The sequence below is a fragment of the Triticum urartu genome, chromosome 7A (genome assembly GCF_056163025.1).
Source record: "Triticum urartu cultivar PI428250 chromosome 7A, HENAU_Tu73, whole genome shotgun sequence".
NCBI lineage: Eukaryota > Viridiplantae > Streptophyta > Magnoliopsida > Poales > Poaceae > Triticum > Triticum urartu.
In genome coordinates this window covers 1423099-1442320 of record NC_141879.1, presented here as the reverse complement: position 1 = coordinate 1442320, position 19222 = coordinate 1423099, and the positions used below count along the sequence as shown (strand labels likewise).

Genomic DNA, 19222 nt, shown 5'->3' with positions numbered 1-19222 from the left:
CAAAGCCGGATGGATGAAGTGGCGCCAAGCTTCTGGCATTCTCTGTGACAAGAGAGTGCCACAAAAGCTAAAAGGCAAGTTCTACAGGACGGCGGTTCGACCCGCAATGTTGTATGGCGCTGAGTGTTGGCCGACTAAAAGGCGACATGTTCAACAGTTAGGTGTGGCGGAGATGCGTATGTTGAGATGGATGTGTGGCCACACGAGGAAGGATCGAGTCCGGAATGATGATATACGAGATAGAATTGGGGTAGCACCAATTGAAGAGAAGCTTGTCCAACATCGTCTGAGATGGTTTGGGCATATTCAGCGCAGGCCTCCAAAAGCTCCGGTGCATAGTGGACGGCTAAAGCGTGCAAAGAATGTCAAGAGAGGGCGGGGTAGACCGAATTTGACATGGAAGGAGTCCGTTAAGAGAGACCTGAAGGATTGGAGTATCACCAAAGAGCTAGCTATGGACAGGGGTGCGTGAAAGCTTGCTATCCATGTGCCAGAGCCATGAGTTGGTTGCGAGATCTTATGGGTTTCACCTCTAGCCTACCCCAACTTGTTTGGGACTAAAGGCTTTGTTGTTGTTGTTGTTGTTGTTGTAACGCACGGGCCCTTTTGCTTGTAAAATTTTAAAATACAAATCTTACAACATAAATCTCAATTTCATGCCACATTTTTTGCTACCTAACAAGGTAAACTGTTGGTTAAAGTCATGCATCCGCAGAAACCAAAATATAGACGACATTTTGAAATTGCTTTCTATAGGATGTGGGGCAAAGCAAAACACACCACTTTGATGCTACGACCACACACATGTAATAATGCACACAAGGAAGCTAAAGCCAACACATGAGTCAAAAGGTAAAAACTCTCAAGGTAAGGTACAAACAACCAACCAATTTATCCAACCCCCACATCTCTCCTCATTTCTCATCAAAATTCGACAACCACACCGACGAAACCAACTCTTTCTTACAAACGCGCCACCCCACCAATTAGGAGATCAAAATTTCAACCGCCGCAACCCAACAGACAACATCGCCTCAAAATTCCGCAGTTCCTGAGACGGCCAGGCATTTACATCGAAAGACAGCAACGCTTGCTTCCCGGCATGGCGGCTCAGCTCAACGCGCTACTAAAAGTACAAAACGAAAACAAAAGCTGGCAGAGAACCACTGATTTCCCCTGTTCCAGCATCTCCACATCTATCTTCACCACAGGATCAAACATTTCTGGTATCTTCTATGCTCCCCTCTTTTAGATTTGCAGTAACTATCATCATCTTTTCGCCATGCTTCATCATCTTATTATGTACAGTTACCAGCAGAGCCTCAAATGACAAACATGTCTGATGAGCATATCTCCATTAAGCAGCAAAGGGCGGCTTTCGACATCCATGCTAAGATTCAGGCAATGGAACGGCCTTGTACAGGTTCAAGGTTCCATGGAATACGGTGAGGTGTCCCCCGTTAAGATAAGCTTCCATCTGCACAACCAGTCAGTTCGATTAGATTTACTCTCTCCATCATCTCAACACAACAAAATAGCAGACAGCAAAACAAACCTGATCCTGAGGGATTTTAGAGAAACCAAACTTCTTCATCCAGATGGCTTCAGCTTCATGTGCGGCTGGAAGCATGAAGTGCTTCACCTTCAGTGAAACTAGCAGCCTTTCGATGCATGAGAACAACACTTGGAAGTAGCCCTGTTTTTATCAGCACAAAAAATTAATCATTTTAGAAAATAAAAATCAGTATGGAATCAATACGCCATAACACACAGGTCAGACTCTTTATAGAACTACATTTTTCGACTGCATGCATGGATGATATAATGCTAAGCAGCAACTGTAAACTCACCAGTCCTTGAAGATCCATACTTGTAGCAACCAGTGGCAGTTCGGCCACGTCACCTCCCATGACACGCAAGAGTGCTGCCGACACGACAGTAGAACTGCGATAGGCAAGCAGAATTCAGTAACACTGGATGCAAAAGTATGGCCAATTTTTTGTTTCAAATGATAAAAAATTTCTTACCCTACAGTTAAGACCGCACAGTACATTCCACTGTAATCTTGGCCTGGCATTCCTTCTTTAGGTCTCCTCCTGGTAGAAAAGAGAAATCCCATTTAACACAGTTCTACTCTAGGCACTGAACAAAATATTGGGAAACAGTTGTCTTCTCTTACCCGTGGACCATCTCAGGAATTAGATCCCTACCAGTATGGGCTTCGATGATTGGATCAAAAGATTGCTGCAAGGAGAAAACAACCAGACAAGTGAACCAGTCAGTATAAAATAGTGAGGTAAGAGGCGGAACAAAATGCAGCATACAAGATTAAAAAAATGCAGCGCATACATGAATAACTGGGACAGCAGAAGAAAGCAATGAGTTGCCATCTTCAGTGGCACTTCTACCAGCAACCAATTGCCATCTGATCTCTGTATCGGTGTCCATGATCAAACCTTTTGACTCGTGTTTCTTTCTTATGATATCAAGGTCTGACTCCGACAAAGGCTGAGCTCCTTCAGAAATCATCTTGTCCAAAGAGGAGCGTATCTCAGAGCAACTATCACAACAGAACCACTCCCCTTCTGGTAATTCCTGCAGAGCATAAACAAGCTAACTGTGTTATCTTCCACCAAAGATGTCAGCACTGTCTGTTTCATGTGAATATATCATGCACATAAAAACTTAAATGTGGAGATGAAGTTTTTAAGTGCTAACCTTCAGGTCAACCTGCCATTCACTCCTCAAACATCCTACATGGTATTCTTTCTCGCACTGAACAGCACAGAAAAAAGATGGAAGAAAAATGTGTCTTAATATCAGGATCATAAGTTGAATTTAAGCAGTAACGATCAAGATGCAATTTCTAGAAATGCAGAAGGCATACTTGATCACAGAGTATCACAGTGCGCTCATCAAATACTGAATTGTTAAAATCCTTTTTCCTGCACCAAGAAGATTTGCCGGAAAGATTATTACAAGAATACAAAGTAGTCAAAAAATAAGGAAAGAAAGTGACAGCATAGCTAGCAACATTTTAGGACAAATAGTACTCACTTGCATAAGGCGCATCCACCAAGGTCATCACAGATTGGGACGATTCTAATAGCCCTCTTCAAAATCTGCTCAATAGAATCGACTCCGGCCTGCCTCCCAGCAGCCTTGGCATTCTTATTTGCTGCTAAAGCCTTTTCTTTCTGAACGAGGATGGTGCAGTTATCACAAAACCACTCCTCCGAGGGAAATCCAGGCAGCCCAACGCAAGCTACAGATTGTAAGTAAGCAGATCCATATTAGATTGGTTGAGGTGATCATTTACGAGAGAATAACTGAAAAATACCACTCTTAGCGCATTATTGACCGTTACTTTTAGGAAGATGGAAGGCTCTACCTGGGTGAAATGACCTTGGACACATTTTGCAAGGGAAAATATCCCCTCCTAGACCACATTCTCTGCACAGATCATCAGTTTCACGTTCCGACAATTGCATGTCTTTTGATATTCTCATCGACAGCTCATGCAGGGATACCCCATTTGACGTATAGATGTTGTCATACCTGATAGCAATGTGATAAATAAGAGCAAGCAGACAAGTGCAGGTTGTTATAAGCTAAAAAGAGGATGCAGCCGACTTACGGTTTGCGTCTTGATCCCTCGCCCGCATGAGCTTCGAACGCCGAGGGGCTGACCTGGATATTCCTCATAAAAGGTCAATTCACAGGGGAAAAAATGGATACGCAGTAAAAAATAGCTTTGACGAGAAAGGGGCCGCACCACTTTGTTGCAATGGTTACAGTAGATTCTTTGATCCTTGATGTATCCATCGATTATTTTCTACACAGTGCAAGTGCAAATTATCAACAACAAAAAAAAACACAGGGTGTGGTTAAATAAGGAAATAATAGATCTTGCTCCAAACCTGCCCATCAACATAGTAGGTTACTTCAGTACCGTCAAGCAAAACCTTGAATACCAGTTTGTGTAGCCCCGTATCCCTGAAAATATGCCAAGCAGGGACCAGTGAGTTAAGTGCTCAATAGTGAGAAACTAAAAGGGAGAACTAACAGAACTAGAAGTACCGACTTTGTTGTTACTTTTCCAGTACTCGCGCCTTTGCTTGCCGACATCCTCTTCAACAAAGATTCCTTGGAACTTGGAGTCAGACTATTGGCACCCCAAAACAGAACATGGAAAGGAATGTCATTTGTAAATAAAACATAAGTTCCAAACTAGAAGTCAACAGTATTGTCAGATAGCGATACAGACAACTTATTTTCTTATAACAAAAGGGTGTAAAGTAATAGCTCTTGAACAAATTTTGCAGCCATTAAATTTTATTTCCTTATGATAGAACAGTGTAAATAATAGCTCTTGGCCTCTAGTTAATTAGACATAAGAGCACATCTAGCACATTATTATGCTTATTAAATTGCACACCTGGAACTGCTCTTGCTGTATGCCAACGGGGAAGTAGGATCTTGAGGTTGGTTCGACTCTGGGCAACACTGATGGCACAGAAACTGTTCTTCCGTTTGTGAAGGTAGCTCACCTGCAACATTAGGAGACATAAGCAAAGGCACCAAAGGAAACTACTACAACTCCCTGAATTACATAAGCATGAAAGTCTCACCGTTGCAGTTCAGACAATTCGTGCGGGTCCTTGTAAGCATGGGATCAATGCAGGACTGGATTGTTTTATCTAGAGAATCCAAAGGAGAACTTTCACAGGCACGCAGCACATCCCGCAAACTATTACCATTTGCTAAGTAGATGTACTCTGCAGGGTGTTTTTTGCTGCTTCCAGCATGTAGTTCAAAGAAATATGTAGTAATAGCCTGTAAAATTCAGAAGGAGAGCAACATTACGTAAACATTTTTGTGTCCTGCAACGGCTTACAGATACGGTAGTTAGCACTAACCTATTTTTCCTTTTGAAGGGAAGGAGTACTAACCTTGGAGCCATCACACCTAACACAAAAGCAACGTATATTGCAACCTGCAATCACACCTTTCAGCACAGGCTTCTGCAACTTGCAAACAACATTGATATTAATTGTACTGCATTAAAATTTCATGCTCTAAAAAAGAGAGATAATATTTATATATTACACAAGGCATCTTGAGCAGCAAGATGTGGGGTTCATTGCTACTTCATCACAATATAACATGGCATAGCTACAAGTGTTGCATTGAAAACTGAGGCAAATAGGATGAGACTGTTGGTCCCCAACAAGTTATCACACATTTGATTGTAACTAGTACCTGGAAGTTCTCAAATAACAGAAAGTGTCATCAAAGCTACTGGCATTCCGTCACAGATGGATTCACTATTGTCAAGGTTTAGCAAACTTAACACGGCAAAAGCAAACACATGTATGTATTAACTGAACAGAAAAACTCCCTGAATACTGATTACACGGCTAACCTAATATATCATTAAGCTTAACAAAATACTGGTGCGGTGATAGGCTCGTGCAATCCTCAAATGGAGTAAAGTGGTGCTGACAGACAAGAAACTGTTGATAAAACTTATGACTGATTGTCCCATACCTTGCTATTAGGGATGATGTACATAACCGGCATTCCCTCGAGCAGTCCTGTGCTGAGCAAATCTCTGGTGTTGCCTGGGTGCTTTGAGAGGCAGGCAACTTTCTTGGACATCTTCATCTCCATCTTGGTCACCGATGGAGGGGTCTCTGGTGTGCTTTCAACGGGCTCTTCAGGCACAACCGGGCTGCTGGCAGGAGGCGCCTCCACCTTTGACTTGAGCAGTGACCTTGTGAACCTCCTCCCTGGTGTTGCAGACAAATCAAGCGAGGCATCTCCTATAATTTCACTGGCTGCGGTCTCTCTGTCCAGTCCAAGCAGCGACCGTGTGAAGCGTCTTTTAGGCTTGATGGTCTTGGCACTGGAAACTGGTGTGGCGGCATCCTCAGCATCCATGGCAGTGGAAGCAGGCATGGTGGCATCCTCGGCGGCCATAGGAGTATCAGCCAACACACTGTCCAGTACACTGTGTCCACTTGATCCAGCAGTGAACTCAAGCAAAGCCAAAGGTGCGTCCAATTCCATGCTAGCACCCTCTTCAGCGTCTGGCATTGCATGTGCGGCAGCAGTGCTGGGCTCGACTCCCGTGTCCTGTGTTGCCGCCTCGCCGGCAGATTCAGCCTCTGTTACAGGAGCAGGATGCGCATCCATTTGGTGCTGAGGGGGGACGGCAGCATTGGACCCATCCCCCTCCTCTTCCTTCTTCTTCTTCTCCATGGGCGCCGGGAATGCGCAGGGGCCCATGAGGTCTGCGTCGCCTTGAGCATTGAGCTGCGCCTCGGCGTCCACCATGACGATGTCGTCAGAGTGGCTGGCCTTTGGTGACGCCTCGGCGGCAGCATCTTGGTTGGCCACCGGCTGTGCCTCAGCAGCCAAGGACGGCGCCTCAGCAGCATTGTGGCTGACCTCGGGCATCATCTCGGCAGCTAAGGACAGCACCTCGGGAGCGTTGTGGCTGACCTCGGGCAGCACCTCGGGAGCGCTGTGGCTGACCTCGGGCAGCACCTCAGCAGCCAAGGACGACGCCTCTGTAGTGTTGTGGCTGACATCGGGCAGCATCTCAGCAGCGTTGTGGCTGACCTTGGGCAGCGGCTCTGCATCCAAGGGCGGCGCCAGGGGAGCATCTTGGCTGGCTGCCTCGCGCGGCGCGGGGGCAGCATCTTGGCTGGCTACCTCGGCCGGCACGAGGGCGGCGTCCAGGGGCAGTAGCTCTGCATCCAAGGGCGGCACCTCGGGCAGCAGCTCCGCATCCAAGGCGGCAGCGTCATAGGTAGCTACCTCGGGCGCATGGAGGGGCAGCCCATCGGCGGCGTGGTGGGGGGCGGGCTTGGGCGCCTCGGCGTCGAGGGGCGGGGTGGGCGGGGAGACCAGATCCAGGGGCGGCGGCTCGGATCTGGCGGTGGCCTTCCTCCGCTTGGCGGGCGAGGAGGGGAGGGCGGGGGAGGCGAGGAGGGAGCGGCCGGAGCGGGTGCGGCCGGGGGAAGCGGTGATCTCTGAGAGGGACTGCAGCGCGAAGGCCAGCTCGCGCTTCATGGCCCGCGGCGCCGCCGGGGACGACGCGCCCCCGCCACCACCTCCGCCGTCGCCGCCGCCCGTGGAGGCGGCGGTCATGGGGGTGCCGATCGGCGGCGGGATCGGGCGGCCGGGGATGGATGGATCGGCTAGGGTTTGGATGGATGGATCGAGATGGAGGAGACGGAGCGAGGGAGGAAGGAGAGGAGACGTTTGTTTATTCTTTTTCCTCTGCTCTTTCCAAATGACCAAAATGCCCCTCCCCTCCTTCCTTCCTTCCTTCCTTCATCCCCAAGGTCTCCATCTTTATCCTAATCTTCCCATCAATGCCATGCAATTTTTCCTTTGTGTTTCCTACCACAATTGCTCCTCGCCTTTTCAAAAGGATACACATGACCTAGTTTTTGTGCTATGTTATATGGTTAATATGGCATTGTCCTTATTCTTTGTTTTTTCGGTCTGTATCTGGCCGAGAACACGGCCGGGTGGGAGAAAACGTGTGCGTGACCCTTTTCAGCGTCGGTGGGGCGCGTGGGTCGTAAATGCGCCAACTCGGCTCAGAGGTGCCGCCGCTGTCGTGTCTATCTTGCTTCCGTCTCCGCGCGGTCTGTGTCGTGTCTGCCAGCTCAATGGAACTTTGTCTCTACGCGGTATCTATCGTGCCTACCAGCTCAGTGGGACTTTGTCTCTGCACGGCCCGTGACATCTCGGGTTCGACTTCTGGATCTTTTTATTTTTGTGTTTTGCACTTTTGTATTCTGAAAAAAAATACAAAGTTGAAAGAACAAACACTCGGACTAGAGACCTCTCTCGAAAAATCGAGAAGGTGATTAGGTTGCTACCAACATGCTAGAACCAACTCCCGTGAAATTACTTAGATCCTGCCGACTTTACTCGATCTGGGCCCGATCGGCGGCTAGATCGGGCAGGCCCAATCCAGCCGTCGATCAAGTGTTTAAAAAAATCAAAAAAACTGACATTTTTTGCTCGGTATGGAGATTTATCGGGTGGGCACTAAAATACTTGGTAACCACGGGAAATCTTGAAATTTCGTTTGATGACCAAAACCTTGGGGGGGGAGGGTATTTCTTCGTCTTGGCGAAAAGGAAAGACCAATGGGTTGGTCTAGGGTCTCTTTGGCCGAGAACACAATCATGGTGAAACGTGTTTGTGGTTTTTGATATTTTTTATTCGAGCAATATTGGTGTCTCGTAAATGCAACTAGCTCAGAGAGATCAACGGTACAATGTATCCCTTGTTTCTTCCTTTTTCAATGGTTCTAGAATAGGCATATCAGACAGAACCAACTAAGGTGGCAATAGATGCGGGGTTCGGACTCTTTGTATATAGCCGAAAACCCAGTCACAGTGAAAACGCGTGTGTGGTCTCTTGTGGTTTCGGCATCGGTGGGACTCGGGGTCGTAAATGCGGCCAGCTCAAAGACATCGTTGGTGCCATGTTTATCGTGTTTCTTTCTTTTGTGTTGGTTCTGGGAAAGGTAATTTTCAGAGGTCCTTCTAAGACTGTAAAAGGAAGACCAATGAGTTTCGCTAAGGTCTCTTTGACCAAGAACACAATCATAGTTTAGTGAAAATGTATGTATGGTTTTTTATATTTTCTATTTGGGCAATGTTGGTGAACCGTGAATGCAGCCAACTGAGAGAGATTGACAGTACAATGTATCCCTTGTTTCTCTTCTTTTTTGATGGTTCTAAAATAGGCATATTGGACGAAACCAGCTAAGGCGGCAATAGATGCAGGGTTTGAACTCTCTTGCGCCTATTGTGACTAGGGTCGATGTTGTTTCAGAGAGCGGGTCAAGAACGCGGAACATGGGATTCCCTCCCTCCCAAGAGAGTCATGTCTCTATCTCCACCGCCCCACTAGCCATGTAAGCAATGACGCAACGGTGGACGCCCCCTGGCCCTCTACCACTACTAGTGGGGCATTTTTGGCCGGCTTTTGCGCAGTAATCATCGGTATGTGCCTCGTTGGCACCCTTGTTCCGTCGCTGGAAACGCCACCGCCAGTAGACCATCCTTTGGTCGTGTTCGGCGCATTAAGCGTCTGTATGAGCCTCGTTGCCACCCTGGTTCCATCGCTGGAAACGCCACTGCCAGTAGACCATCCTTTGGTCGTGTTCGGCGCATTAAGCATCTGTATGAGCCTCGTTGCCACCCTGGTTCCATTGCTGGAAACGCCACTGCCAGTATACCATCCTTTGGTCGTGTTCGGCGCATTAAGCATCTGTATGAGCCTTGTTGCCACCCTGGTTCCATCGCTGGAAACGCCACTGCCAGTAGACCATCCTTTGGTCGTGTTCAGCGCATTAATCATCCGTATGAGCCTCATTGCCACCCTGGTTCCATTGCTGGAAATGCCACTGCCAGTATGACATCCTTGGTCGCATTCGGCGCATTAATAGGATGACGATCCCCGTCGAACAGCTGCCCAAAAAAGCGATGTGTCGACACTCTTAGCCAGGCCACACCTGGTGCGAAACGGAATGGCAACTCGCGTCGGTGTATGTAGAGGGTGGGCTGGTGATCCATGGACCACACTGGAATTTTCCAATGGCCCATATATCATATAAAAGGAAAATTGCCCGGCCTGGCTCGGAACTCACAAAGAAACTACACTGATGTCTCGGACCTGGCCCAGAAATGCTGGATACGCCACATGCGCTAGGGCGTTCTTGGTCGGGTTAGCTCCCATGTAAAGGGGTGCGACGACTTTGGTTGAACCGTTGATTGAAAGCAGCCACATGGACGGTCTTGATCAGTTGAGATCGTTCGATGCGAAACGAAACAATGACTCTGGACCCCGGAGAGGGGGTGGGTGATGTTTTGGGCAGATTGTAGAAAGAACTAGTGTGGCAGTCGGGATTTAGCTCGATTGGGAGGGGGAGCTAAACACTGGTGGCCAAAATAGTAAAACTAATTTCCAAATGGCACACAGTTGGTGTCAGTTGTAGGGGACGGAGGAAGGGACATCGTGGTTAGGGCTGTTCGGAAGTCCGTTGGCCTCCCAAAGTGGCCAGCTTCTCGAGGAGCCCAAGAAGCAAGCATGAAGCCCATTTGGGTGGTTTAGAGAGGACGTGTCGAGGAGAGAAACAAATCGAGCGAACCGGTACGCTGCCCCGAAGTCACTTGGCGGTGGCATATCGGGTAATTATGTCCAACTCCGTCTCCTTCGGTTTTTGAAGCGGGCTTCGACCCGCTTCTTGCTTTTGCACTGCAAGGGTAGTTTTCTTCGTGAAGCTGGCTTCTCGGAGCTGCGGCGTGCGGGACAGCTCCACACGCTGAGCCAAAGAAGCTAGGAGCAGAAGAGGATTCGAACGGGGCCTTAGCAGTACTCCATGTATGAAGAAATATAAGAGAGTTTAGATCATTAAGTAGTGATCTAAACGCTTTTATATTTGTTTACGGAGGAAGTATTGTTTTACTTACGGACTCGGGGAGTTGACATCAGAGTTGATATGGGTGGAGTGGAGGGAGGGGCAATATGGGGAGAGTGAGTATGTTTGTGTTGCAGGAGGGGGATCAAAATAGGCAGGTGCACGTCATCACTTCCTCCCTAACGGTCTCTCGCACTGCTTCCCGCGCGCGCGCATATATCCACATGACATGCATGCACGCACGTACTGTACGTACGTAGCTCCCACGCGCACTCCACTCTGCGCTACGTACTCCCGGTCGGTCGGAGCGAGTGAGGATTTAGTGCAAGATTTGGCCGCACGCACGCCACATGCATGCTCTGCTCGATTCAAACGGTGCCTACACAAGTTGCCAACGACAACGAGCAGTCTTCTCCTTCTTCTTCTCGTCTCTGCTACTCCCTCCGTTCCTATATATATACAAGTCCTTTTAAAAGTTTCAATATGACCCACATATGAAGCAAAATTAGTGAATATACACTCTAAACTGTGTCTATATATATCCGTATATACTTCATTTATTGAAATCTCTAGGAAGGCTTATATTTAGGAACGCAGGGAGGGAGTATTTTTTTATTGCCAAAGGAACTCATCACATAGTATTACACACGATCGAGAGGTTTTTTTTTTTACTTCTTTGCATTATATCATGTGTTTTAGTTTGGATTTGGTGGGTTTTATCGGGCTCGACCACACTGGGCATCCATGCCATGAGAAGCCGGCACCAGGGCGAGCTCGTGCGTCTTCGATCTTCCAAATGAGTAATGCTGCCGGTACGCGAAATCGATGCCCGTAAAAAAATCAATGGACAGAACCGACAACCTGTTTCCCATCATCTTTGTTTTATTTCCCTTTTTGTCTTACACATAATGGGTTGCCCGTGTAGGATTTTTCGATGACCGCCCCCGTAAGGGGAATAACGGGGTACGAAACAGTGAGTGAAAAAGTGGGAACGGGGTTCAAATCACTACATATCTATGGATAAACCCATGTCCAAACCCCTAGAGGTCGGCAAGCCAAAACATTGGTTGAAAACCAAATCAACAAACACAACATTGCCTGACTCTAGTGGCTCTCGCGTATGTGAGAGGCTCTAAGCAACTATCGCCGCCATGGCCCTCAAGAGGGCTATAAGTCACCCCGGAATCCATCACGCCAATCTTTTATGGCATCACAAATGCCTCACATACCGAAAGGCCCGACAGTGGTTCAAGGGGGTTCACACATGAAACCCGGTGTCAAAAGGGGGTTTGACCACCTTCCGACTGAAAGTGCTCACTATAATGACACTTCCAAACGCCCCCAAACGGTCATAAGGCTCGCTGAATAAGAACCATCCACATCCTTTTTCAAACAATTATGGACCCGAAGAAAAAAACATTGCCAAATAGATGCGGAGTCAAACCATTTCTCCTTCTCCCTAGCATGCTTGACAAAGAAACTCATCACATAGTATCACACTGGATCAAGAGCTTTTTTTACTTCTTTACTTCTTTACTTTTAATGGAAAAAACCTACAACCTGGTTTCCATTATCTCTGTTTATTTCCTTTTTTCACAAACTGGGTTGCCCATGTAGGATTTTTTGATGACCGCCGCCGCGAGGGGAACATCAAGGCACGAAACAATGAGTGAAAAAGTGGGAACGGGGTTCAACTCACCGGATATGGATAAACTCATATCCAAACCCGTAGAGGTTGGCAAGACACAACCTTGGTAGAAAACCAAATCAACAAACACAACATTGCCCGACTCTAGTGGCTCCCGCGTACGTGAGAGGCTCTAAGCAACTATCACCGCCATCAGCCTCAAGAGGGCTCTAAGTCACCCCCATAATTCATCGCGCCAACCTTTTATGGGATCACAAATGCCTCGCATATCGAAAGACCCGACAGTGGTTCAAGGGGGTCACACACGAAACACGGTTTCCAAAGGGGGTTTATGTTGGGGAACGTTGCAGAAAACAAAAAAATTCCTACTCGTTTCACCAAGATCATCTAGGAGTTCATCTAGCAACGAGTCATTGGATGCATCTACATACCTTTGTAGATCGCGCACGGAAGCGTTCAAAGAACGGTGATGATGTAGTCGAACACGACGTGATCCAAATCACCGATGACCAAGCGCCGAACGGACGGCACCTCCGTGTTCAACACACGTACGGGACGGGAGACGTCTCCTCCTTCTTGATCCAGCAAGGGGAAGGAGAGGTTGATGAAGATCCAGCAGCACGACGGCGTGGTGGTGGATGCATGGCGTCACAGTAGCAGGGCTTCGCCTATACTACGAGAGAGAGACGTAACGGGGAGAGAGGGAGGCGCCAGGGGCTGGTATATCAAGTCCCTCCTCTCCCTCACTATATATAGGAGGGCCAAGGGGGGGTGGTGCGCAGCCTAGGAGATCCAATCTCCTAGGTGCGGCTGCCAAGGGGAGGTTTCCCTCCCCCCCAAGGCACCTCGAGGTGCCTTCCACCACTTGGACTCCTCCTTTGTGGAAACCCTAGGCGCATGGGCCTATAGGGGCTGGTGCCCTTGGCCCATATAGGCCAAGGCGCACCCCCTATAGCCCATGTGGCCCCCGGGGCAGGTGGCCCCACCCTGTGGGCCCCCCCGGGACCCCTCCGGTGGTCCCGGTACAATACCGATAACCCCGAAACTTGTCCCGATGGCCGAAACAGCACTTCCTATATATAATTCTTTACCTCCGGACCATTCCGGAACTCCTCGTGACGTCCGGGGTCTCATCCGGGACTCCGAACAACATTCGGGTTACTGCATATACATATCTTCACAGCCCTAGCGTCACCGAACCTTAAGTGTGTAGACCCTACGGGTTCGGGAGACAAGCAGACATGACCGAGACGACTCTCCGGTCAATAACCAATAGCGGGATCTAGATACCCATGTTGGCTCCCACATGCTCCACGATGATCTCATCGGATGAACCACGATGTCGAGGATTCAATCAACCCCGTATGCAATTCTCTTTGTCAATCGATATGTTACTTGCCCGAGATTCGATCGTCGGTATCCCAATACCTCGTTCAATCTCGTTACCGGCAAGTCACTTTACTCGTACCGTAATGCATGATCCCGTGACCAGACACTTGGTCACTTTGAGCTCATTATGATGATGCATTACCGAGTGGGCCCAGTGATACCTCTCCGTCATACGGAGTGACAAATCCCAGTCTTGATCCATGTCAACCCAACAGACACTTTCGGAGATACCCGTAGTCTACCTTTATAGTCACCCAGTTACGTTGTGACGTTTGGTATACCCAAAGCACTCCTACGATACCCGGGAGTTACACGATCTCATGGTCTAAGGAAAAGATACTTTGACATTGGAAAACTCTAGCAAACGAACTATACGATCTTGTGCTATGTTTAGGATTGGGTCTTGTCCATCACATCATTCTCCTAATGATGTGATCTCGTTATCAATGACATCCAGTGTCCATAGTCAGGAAACCATGACTATCTGTTGATCAACGAGCTAGTCAACTAGAGGCTTACTAGGGACATGTTGGTGTCTGTTATCCACACATGTATTACGATTTCCGGATAACACAAATATAGCATGAATAAAGACAATTATCATGAACAAGGAAATATAATAATAATGCTTTTATTATTGCCTCTAGGGCATATTTCCAACAGTTTAATCACCATTCGACTGAGATTAACCACATGGCTCACAGAAACTAGGCTCATGTCTTGGACCTGGCCCAAAAATGCTGGATACGCCACCTGCGGTAGTGCGTTCTTGGTCGGGTTAGCTCCGGTGTGGGCCTCCGAGAGGGGGAAAGAACTAGGACAGCCATCAGGATTTGGCTCGATTGGGAGGCGGAGCTAAACACGAGTGGCCACACTAGTAAAACTAATTTCGAAATGTGTTGAAAAAAACTAATTTCGAAATGGGACACAACTGGTGTTAATTAGCTAGAGGGGACGAAGGAGCATGGTTAGTACGGGTATTGTTTTGTTTACGGGGAGTTGACATGAGGGGGGAGCGTACGAGGGAGGTAGGGAGTTGACAATATGGGGTTAGCGTCGGGATCAAAATTATTAAGAGGCAGGTGCACGTCACCAAGCTCGTATAACTTCCTCCCTAACTAACGGTCTCCCACTCTTCCCGCGCGCGCGCGCATATATCCACATGCATGCACACACGTAGGTGAACTCCCACGCCACTCCACTCGATCCATGCAAGGTTCACCCATGTGGTCGGTCGGAACTTAGTGGAATGAGGTGAGCTAACCACATGCATGGTGTTACACCCGGTCAAGAGGTTCCTAGCTACTCCCTTGCATTACACTATCACGTGTGTTTAGTTTTGGTGATGGGTTTTACCCGGCTCGACCACACCCGCGCCTAGAGAAGCCGGCACCGGAGTCAGCTCGTGTGTCTTCCATCTCCGGACGAGCAATGCTGCCGGTACGCGAAATCAATTTCCGTAAAAAAAAACAATCCTGTTTCCCATCGCTTTTGTTTATTTCCCTTTTTTTTTCACAAACTAGGTTGCCCATGCAGGATTTTTCGATGACCGCCCCCGCAAGGGGAACAATGAGGTAAGAAACAGTGAGTGAAAAAGTGCGAACATGGTTCAACTCACTACATATGGATAAACCCATGCATGTCCAAAACCCTAGAGGTCGGTAGGCCACAACCTTCATAGAAAACCAAATCAACAAACACAACATTGCCCGACTATAGTGGCTCTCGCGTGCGTGAGAGGCTCTAAGCAACTATCGCCGCCATCGCCCTCAAGAGGGCTATAAGTCAGCACATAATTCATCGCGCCAACCTTTTATGGCATCACAAATGCCTTGCATACCAAGAGACCCGACAGTGGTTCAAGGGGGGGTCACACATGAAACACGGTATCCAAAAGGGGGCTTAATCACCTTCCGACTCAAAGTGCTCACTATAATGACACTTCCAGAACCTTTCAGAAACCACAAAAGCAATTAATGTTGGTTGGGATTTCTGCTCTGTTTTGGTTCATTTGGAAATGTAGAAATGATATTGTATTTAGATCTAAGAATTTTCATGATCCCATGATCATTGTCCGAACTTTATGCAACTGGATTATTGATTGGGCTGTTTTGCAAAGAAAAAACCCAGAGCAAAAGCCGTTGATGCTGGAAGCAAGACTAATAGAGTGGGTGGCAAGTGAGTTTTATCAAGCGTTGCAAGGATGGAGACCGGGCTGCTGATTGATGGGACTTCTCTATTCCTACTTCACCAGTGGCGTCTCATATCGCTTGCTGCTTTCCTATTGTGAACACGTGGTCTTGATTTGCTGGGTAAACCTTGATGTAATAGGGCCCAGTAGTCGTCTGCCTCTTATTTTGCGTTTTAATGTTTTTAGTTGATAGCCTAACTAGCAGTGCTGAAACGACTTTGTCATGCCTCGTTTGGTTTCGTTAATGGAATGGGAGGGAGCCCCCCTCTTTTAATAAAAAAACTCCCGTGGCCACGCTAGTAAAACCAGTTTCCAAATGGTGGGACACAAATCGTCGTTGTTTATTAGAGGGGAGGAAGGAAGGAACATGTGTTACTCTTTTTTTTTGCATGGTAATACGTGTCTCATTCATATGATAAAGATCAAAGTACAAGTCACGTAAAGACCGACATGATAAAACTGAAAAGAGAGCAGAACATCTCTGAGTTTGACATCAACGTCCATCACCTGCCTCCGGTACCACCACAATAGCCATAGAAGAATAGAATGACGGATCACCTCCTCACCCGAGTTCGACGCGGCTCCATCGCTGATATGCAGCTTTGTGGACCTCCAAGGTGGCTCGCCAAAAGTGAAGCCATTGCCGTTGAACGAATCAGACCCGGGGCAACACCCCGGACACGTCATCGAACTCCAGATCTGACACCCCACCATGACTAAGACGTCGAAGGAGGAAACCATGCCTGCCATCCATCAACAACGAACCCAGCACACATTCCGTCTTTCAGATGTCCACAATCTGCATTCGCTCCTGGACTACCTCCCAAGCTTCACGCCGACGCTGGAGCAGACGTTGTCGCAACGGCAGAGTCCGAGGACACATATCCACCACGAGGATGCCGCCGCAGCCACATAATCCTTACTTGAATAGACTGGATTTCAAATCCATCCCCAACGATAGGACCAATTGTCTCATCGAAGTAGTATATGAAGAAATTTTCTTCAGCGCCGCCATCGCCGTCGCCGAAGTCAAGACGATGAACAACCTAAAAATCTAAGCTACTTTGGCCTAAAACTATCCACATGCGTGGATCCGACGACCGAGGTCATCGATGGAGGGGAGCCACCGGAGAAAGGCGGGCGGCGGAGCGTGAGTCCCTGGCGACGGAAAGCTAGCTCGCTTTTCCTGTCTTGGGGAGGAAGATAGAAACATGGTTTACTCTTTGTTTGTTGATGTGCACGGGGAGTTGACATGGGGTAGTGTATCTTGTACGGGTGGAGCCGTGGAGGGAGGGAGGGAGGGAGGGGCAATATGGGGAGAGTGGGTGATGTTTGTGTTGCACGAGGGGGTTACGGTCGGGATGAGGGGATCAAACAAAATAGGCAAGGTGCACGTCATCACGTACAAAATGGGCATGCATGCACGCATGCACGCTTATATCCACATGACATGCATGCACGCACGTACGTAGGTGAGCTCCCACTCCACTGCACATGCATGAGTGAGTGAGGATATTTAGTGTGAGATTTGGCCGTACGCACGCACGATCCGATCCGATCCGATCCTCACGCCACATGCGTGCGTGCGTGCTCGATTCAAACGGTGCCTACGTGCGCGCGCGCGCCAAATCGCCGGGAGCCATGCACGCCCGCAAGCACGCACGCAAGAGAGAAGCCGGCACCGGGGCAAGCTAGCTCGTGTGTCTTCGGTCTTCGGACGAGCAATGCTGCCGATACGCGGAATCGATGTCCGTAAAAAAAAATCAATGGACAAAACCGACAACCTGTTTTCCGTCGTATGCACCAACATTTTATGGCATCACAAATGCCCTGCATACCCAAAGACCCGATAGTGCAAGGGGGTCACACATGAAACACCGTATCCAAAGGGGGTTTAATCACCTTACAACTGAAAGTGCTCACTCTCATGACACTTCAAAGCGCGTCCCAAACTGTCATAAGGCTCGCTGAATAAAAATCATCCACATCCTTTTTCAAACAATTATGCATCCGAAGCAAAAATATTGTCAAATAGACGCGGGATCAAATAGGTACCCCCTAAACTGCACTATCAATGTATCACCCAGGAAACAAATGAGATGGAGACTCATCCTCATGGCAAAATAAACATTTTTCTTTCCCCATCCATTGACGCTTTTATCATATTATGTGTTAGGCATGGCACTAAAACAACAACCACATATAAAATTTGTATCTTCTCAGACATCTTACCTTTTTGTTGTCATTTTGTCAAAAATAAGAATATTGTACAACTTATTATGGGATGGTCTATGCTTCTTCGTCTTTAATGTAGCATGCATGTCACTTCATTTTTTAAAGTAAAAGATGGATGCTTCTTACATTTATGAATAAAGTGATGAAACGATAGATGATTATGAATGAAGGGTATCTACTTATATTTGATGTACCGGGGGCTTTATTAATATAGTTGGATCATATGGTGTTTTCCCCTCTCTATCTTGTTGCGATGAATTGAGTTTTTCCTTTGAGATTTCGTTTTATCAGATTGAATACTTGGTTCATAGGATAGGATTATCATAGGAATAGGAATCTTGTAGGAAATGAGATGACATGTATCTCAAATCCTATGAGTAGGAATAGGAAACAAGATGTCATTTGATTGACACCAAAGGAATTTTTTCATTGAGTCTAGGCTCTTTTTTCTTTTCCTATGAAATGTGAAGGATAGGAACCAATCCTATGTAGGAATAGGAATCCATTCCTATGAACCAAAGGGCTCTAAAGGAAAAAAAAATCCTATAAGAATCCTATCCTCTGGAGTTCCTATGAAATTCCTCTAAACCAAAGGAGGCCCGTTTTGAGAGCACTTGATATATGGCTTGCATATGAATACCCGTGGTGACAATGGGGTATTATTTTAATCCACTTGATATATGTTTTGGCACTCAACTCGCGGATTCCTAAGGTGACATTGAGGTAATCTACGCATAGGGGTTGATGCACGTTCTTGTGTTTGTTTCTTTGGTAGAAATCTTGAGGCACTCTTTGAAATTCTTTGTGTTGGATTGAGTATTATGAATCTGAAATTATTTGGTGTTATTTTAGCACGAACTCTTTATCGGAGTAAATGACCACAGGTAGCCTAGCCAGCTCCCCCTGGCCCTTCTGAAAAAATTACGAGCCGATCCGGCCCTCAAGAATCCAAGACGTGGGGCCGCCTTCCCCTTGCCGGCTGTCTCCCAGGTCGACTATCGGAAGGCGGCCCGGCTTTAGCCCTCATGAAGAAAGCCGCGGGAGGGCCGGCTCCAAGAAGCCGGCCGCAAGAAGGCCGACTCCAAGAGGCCGGCTCCCACAAAGCGGTCAAGATCGTACCCTCGAAGTCTGCATCCACATAACGGCGATGTGGCGGGGCATGGCTACAGTAAAGCCTGCCACCCCCGAATCCCGGAGCACGCCTGGCACAGTGCGCCGTACGGGGTGGCCATGACCCGTCCGGCGCGGCACTGTTGCCATGTTGACCCTGATGCCACCCACGATGGGCTGTCAGCGCGGCCCA

At 47.9% G+C, this 19222-nt stretch overlaps 1 protein-coding gene across 1 annotated transcript; it reads right to left on the bottom strand.

The window, feature by feature from the left end:
- Positions 1–828: 828 nt before the first annotated feature.
- Positions 829–7332, bottom strand: LOC125524430 (uncharacterized). The gene is made up of 18 exons (XM_048689485.2): positions 5551–7332; positions 4953–5024; positions 4632–4836; positions 4439–4550; positions 4085–4165; positions 3921–3996; positions 3776–3835; positions 3638–3690; positions 3392–3558; positions 3058–3265; positions 2888–2945; positions 2719–2775; positions 2350–2595; positions 2180–2244; positions 2028–2096; positions 1851–1944; positions 1556–1696; positions 829–1477 (listed from the first exon to the last, which is right to left on the bottom strand). The coding sequence occupies exons 1-18, from the start codon at positions 7156–7158 to the stop codon at positions 1391–1393; spliced, it is 3459 nt and encodes a 1152-aa protein (XP_048545442.1). The 5' UTR covers positions 7159–7332; the 3' UTR covers positions 829–1390.
- Positions 7333–19222: the final 11890 nt, after the last annotated feature.

Excerpts from the sequence above, each read along its gene's own strand:
- LOC125524430 (XM_048689485.2), bottom strand. The coding sequence starts at position 7,158 with ATGACCGCCGCCTCCACGGGCGGCGGCGACGGCGGAGGTGGTGGCGGG. Across the intron at positions 2,946-3,057 it reads GGTGGATGCGCCTTATGCAA|GAAAAAGGATTTTAACAATT; the intron begins GTGAGTACTATT and ends TTCTTGGTGCAG. Across the intron at positions 2,245-2,349 it reads CTGCTGTCCCAGTTATTCAT|CAATCTTTTGATCCAATCAT; the intron begins GTATGCGCTGCA and ends TTCTCCTTGCAG.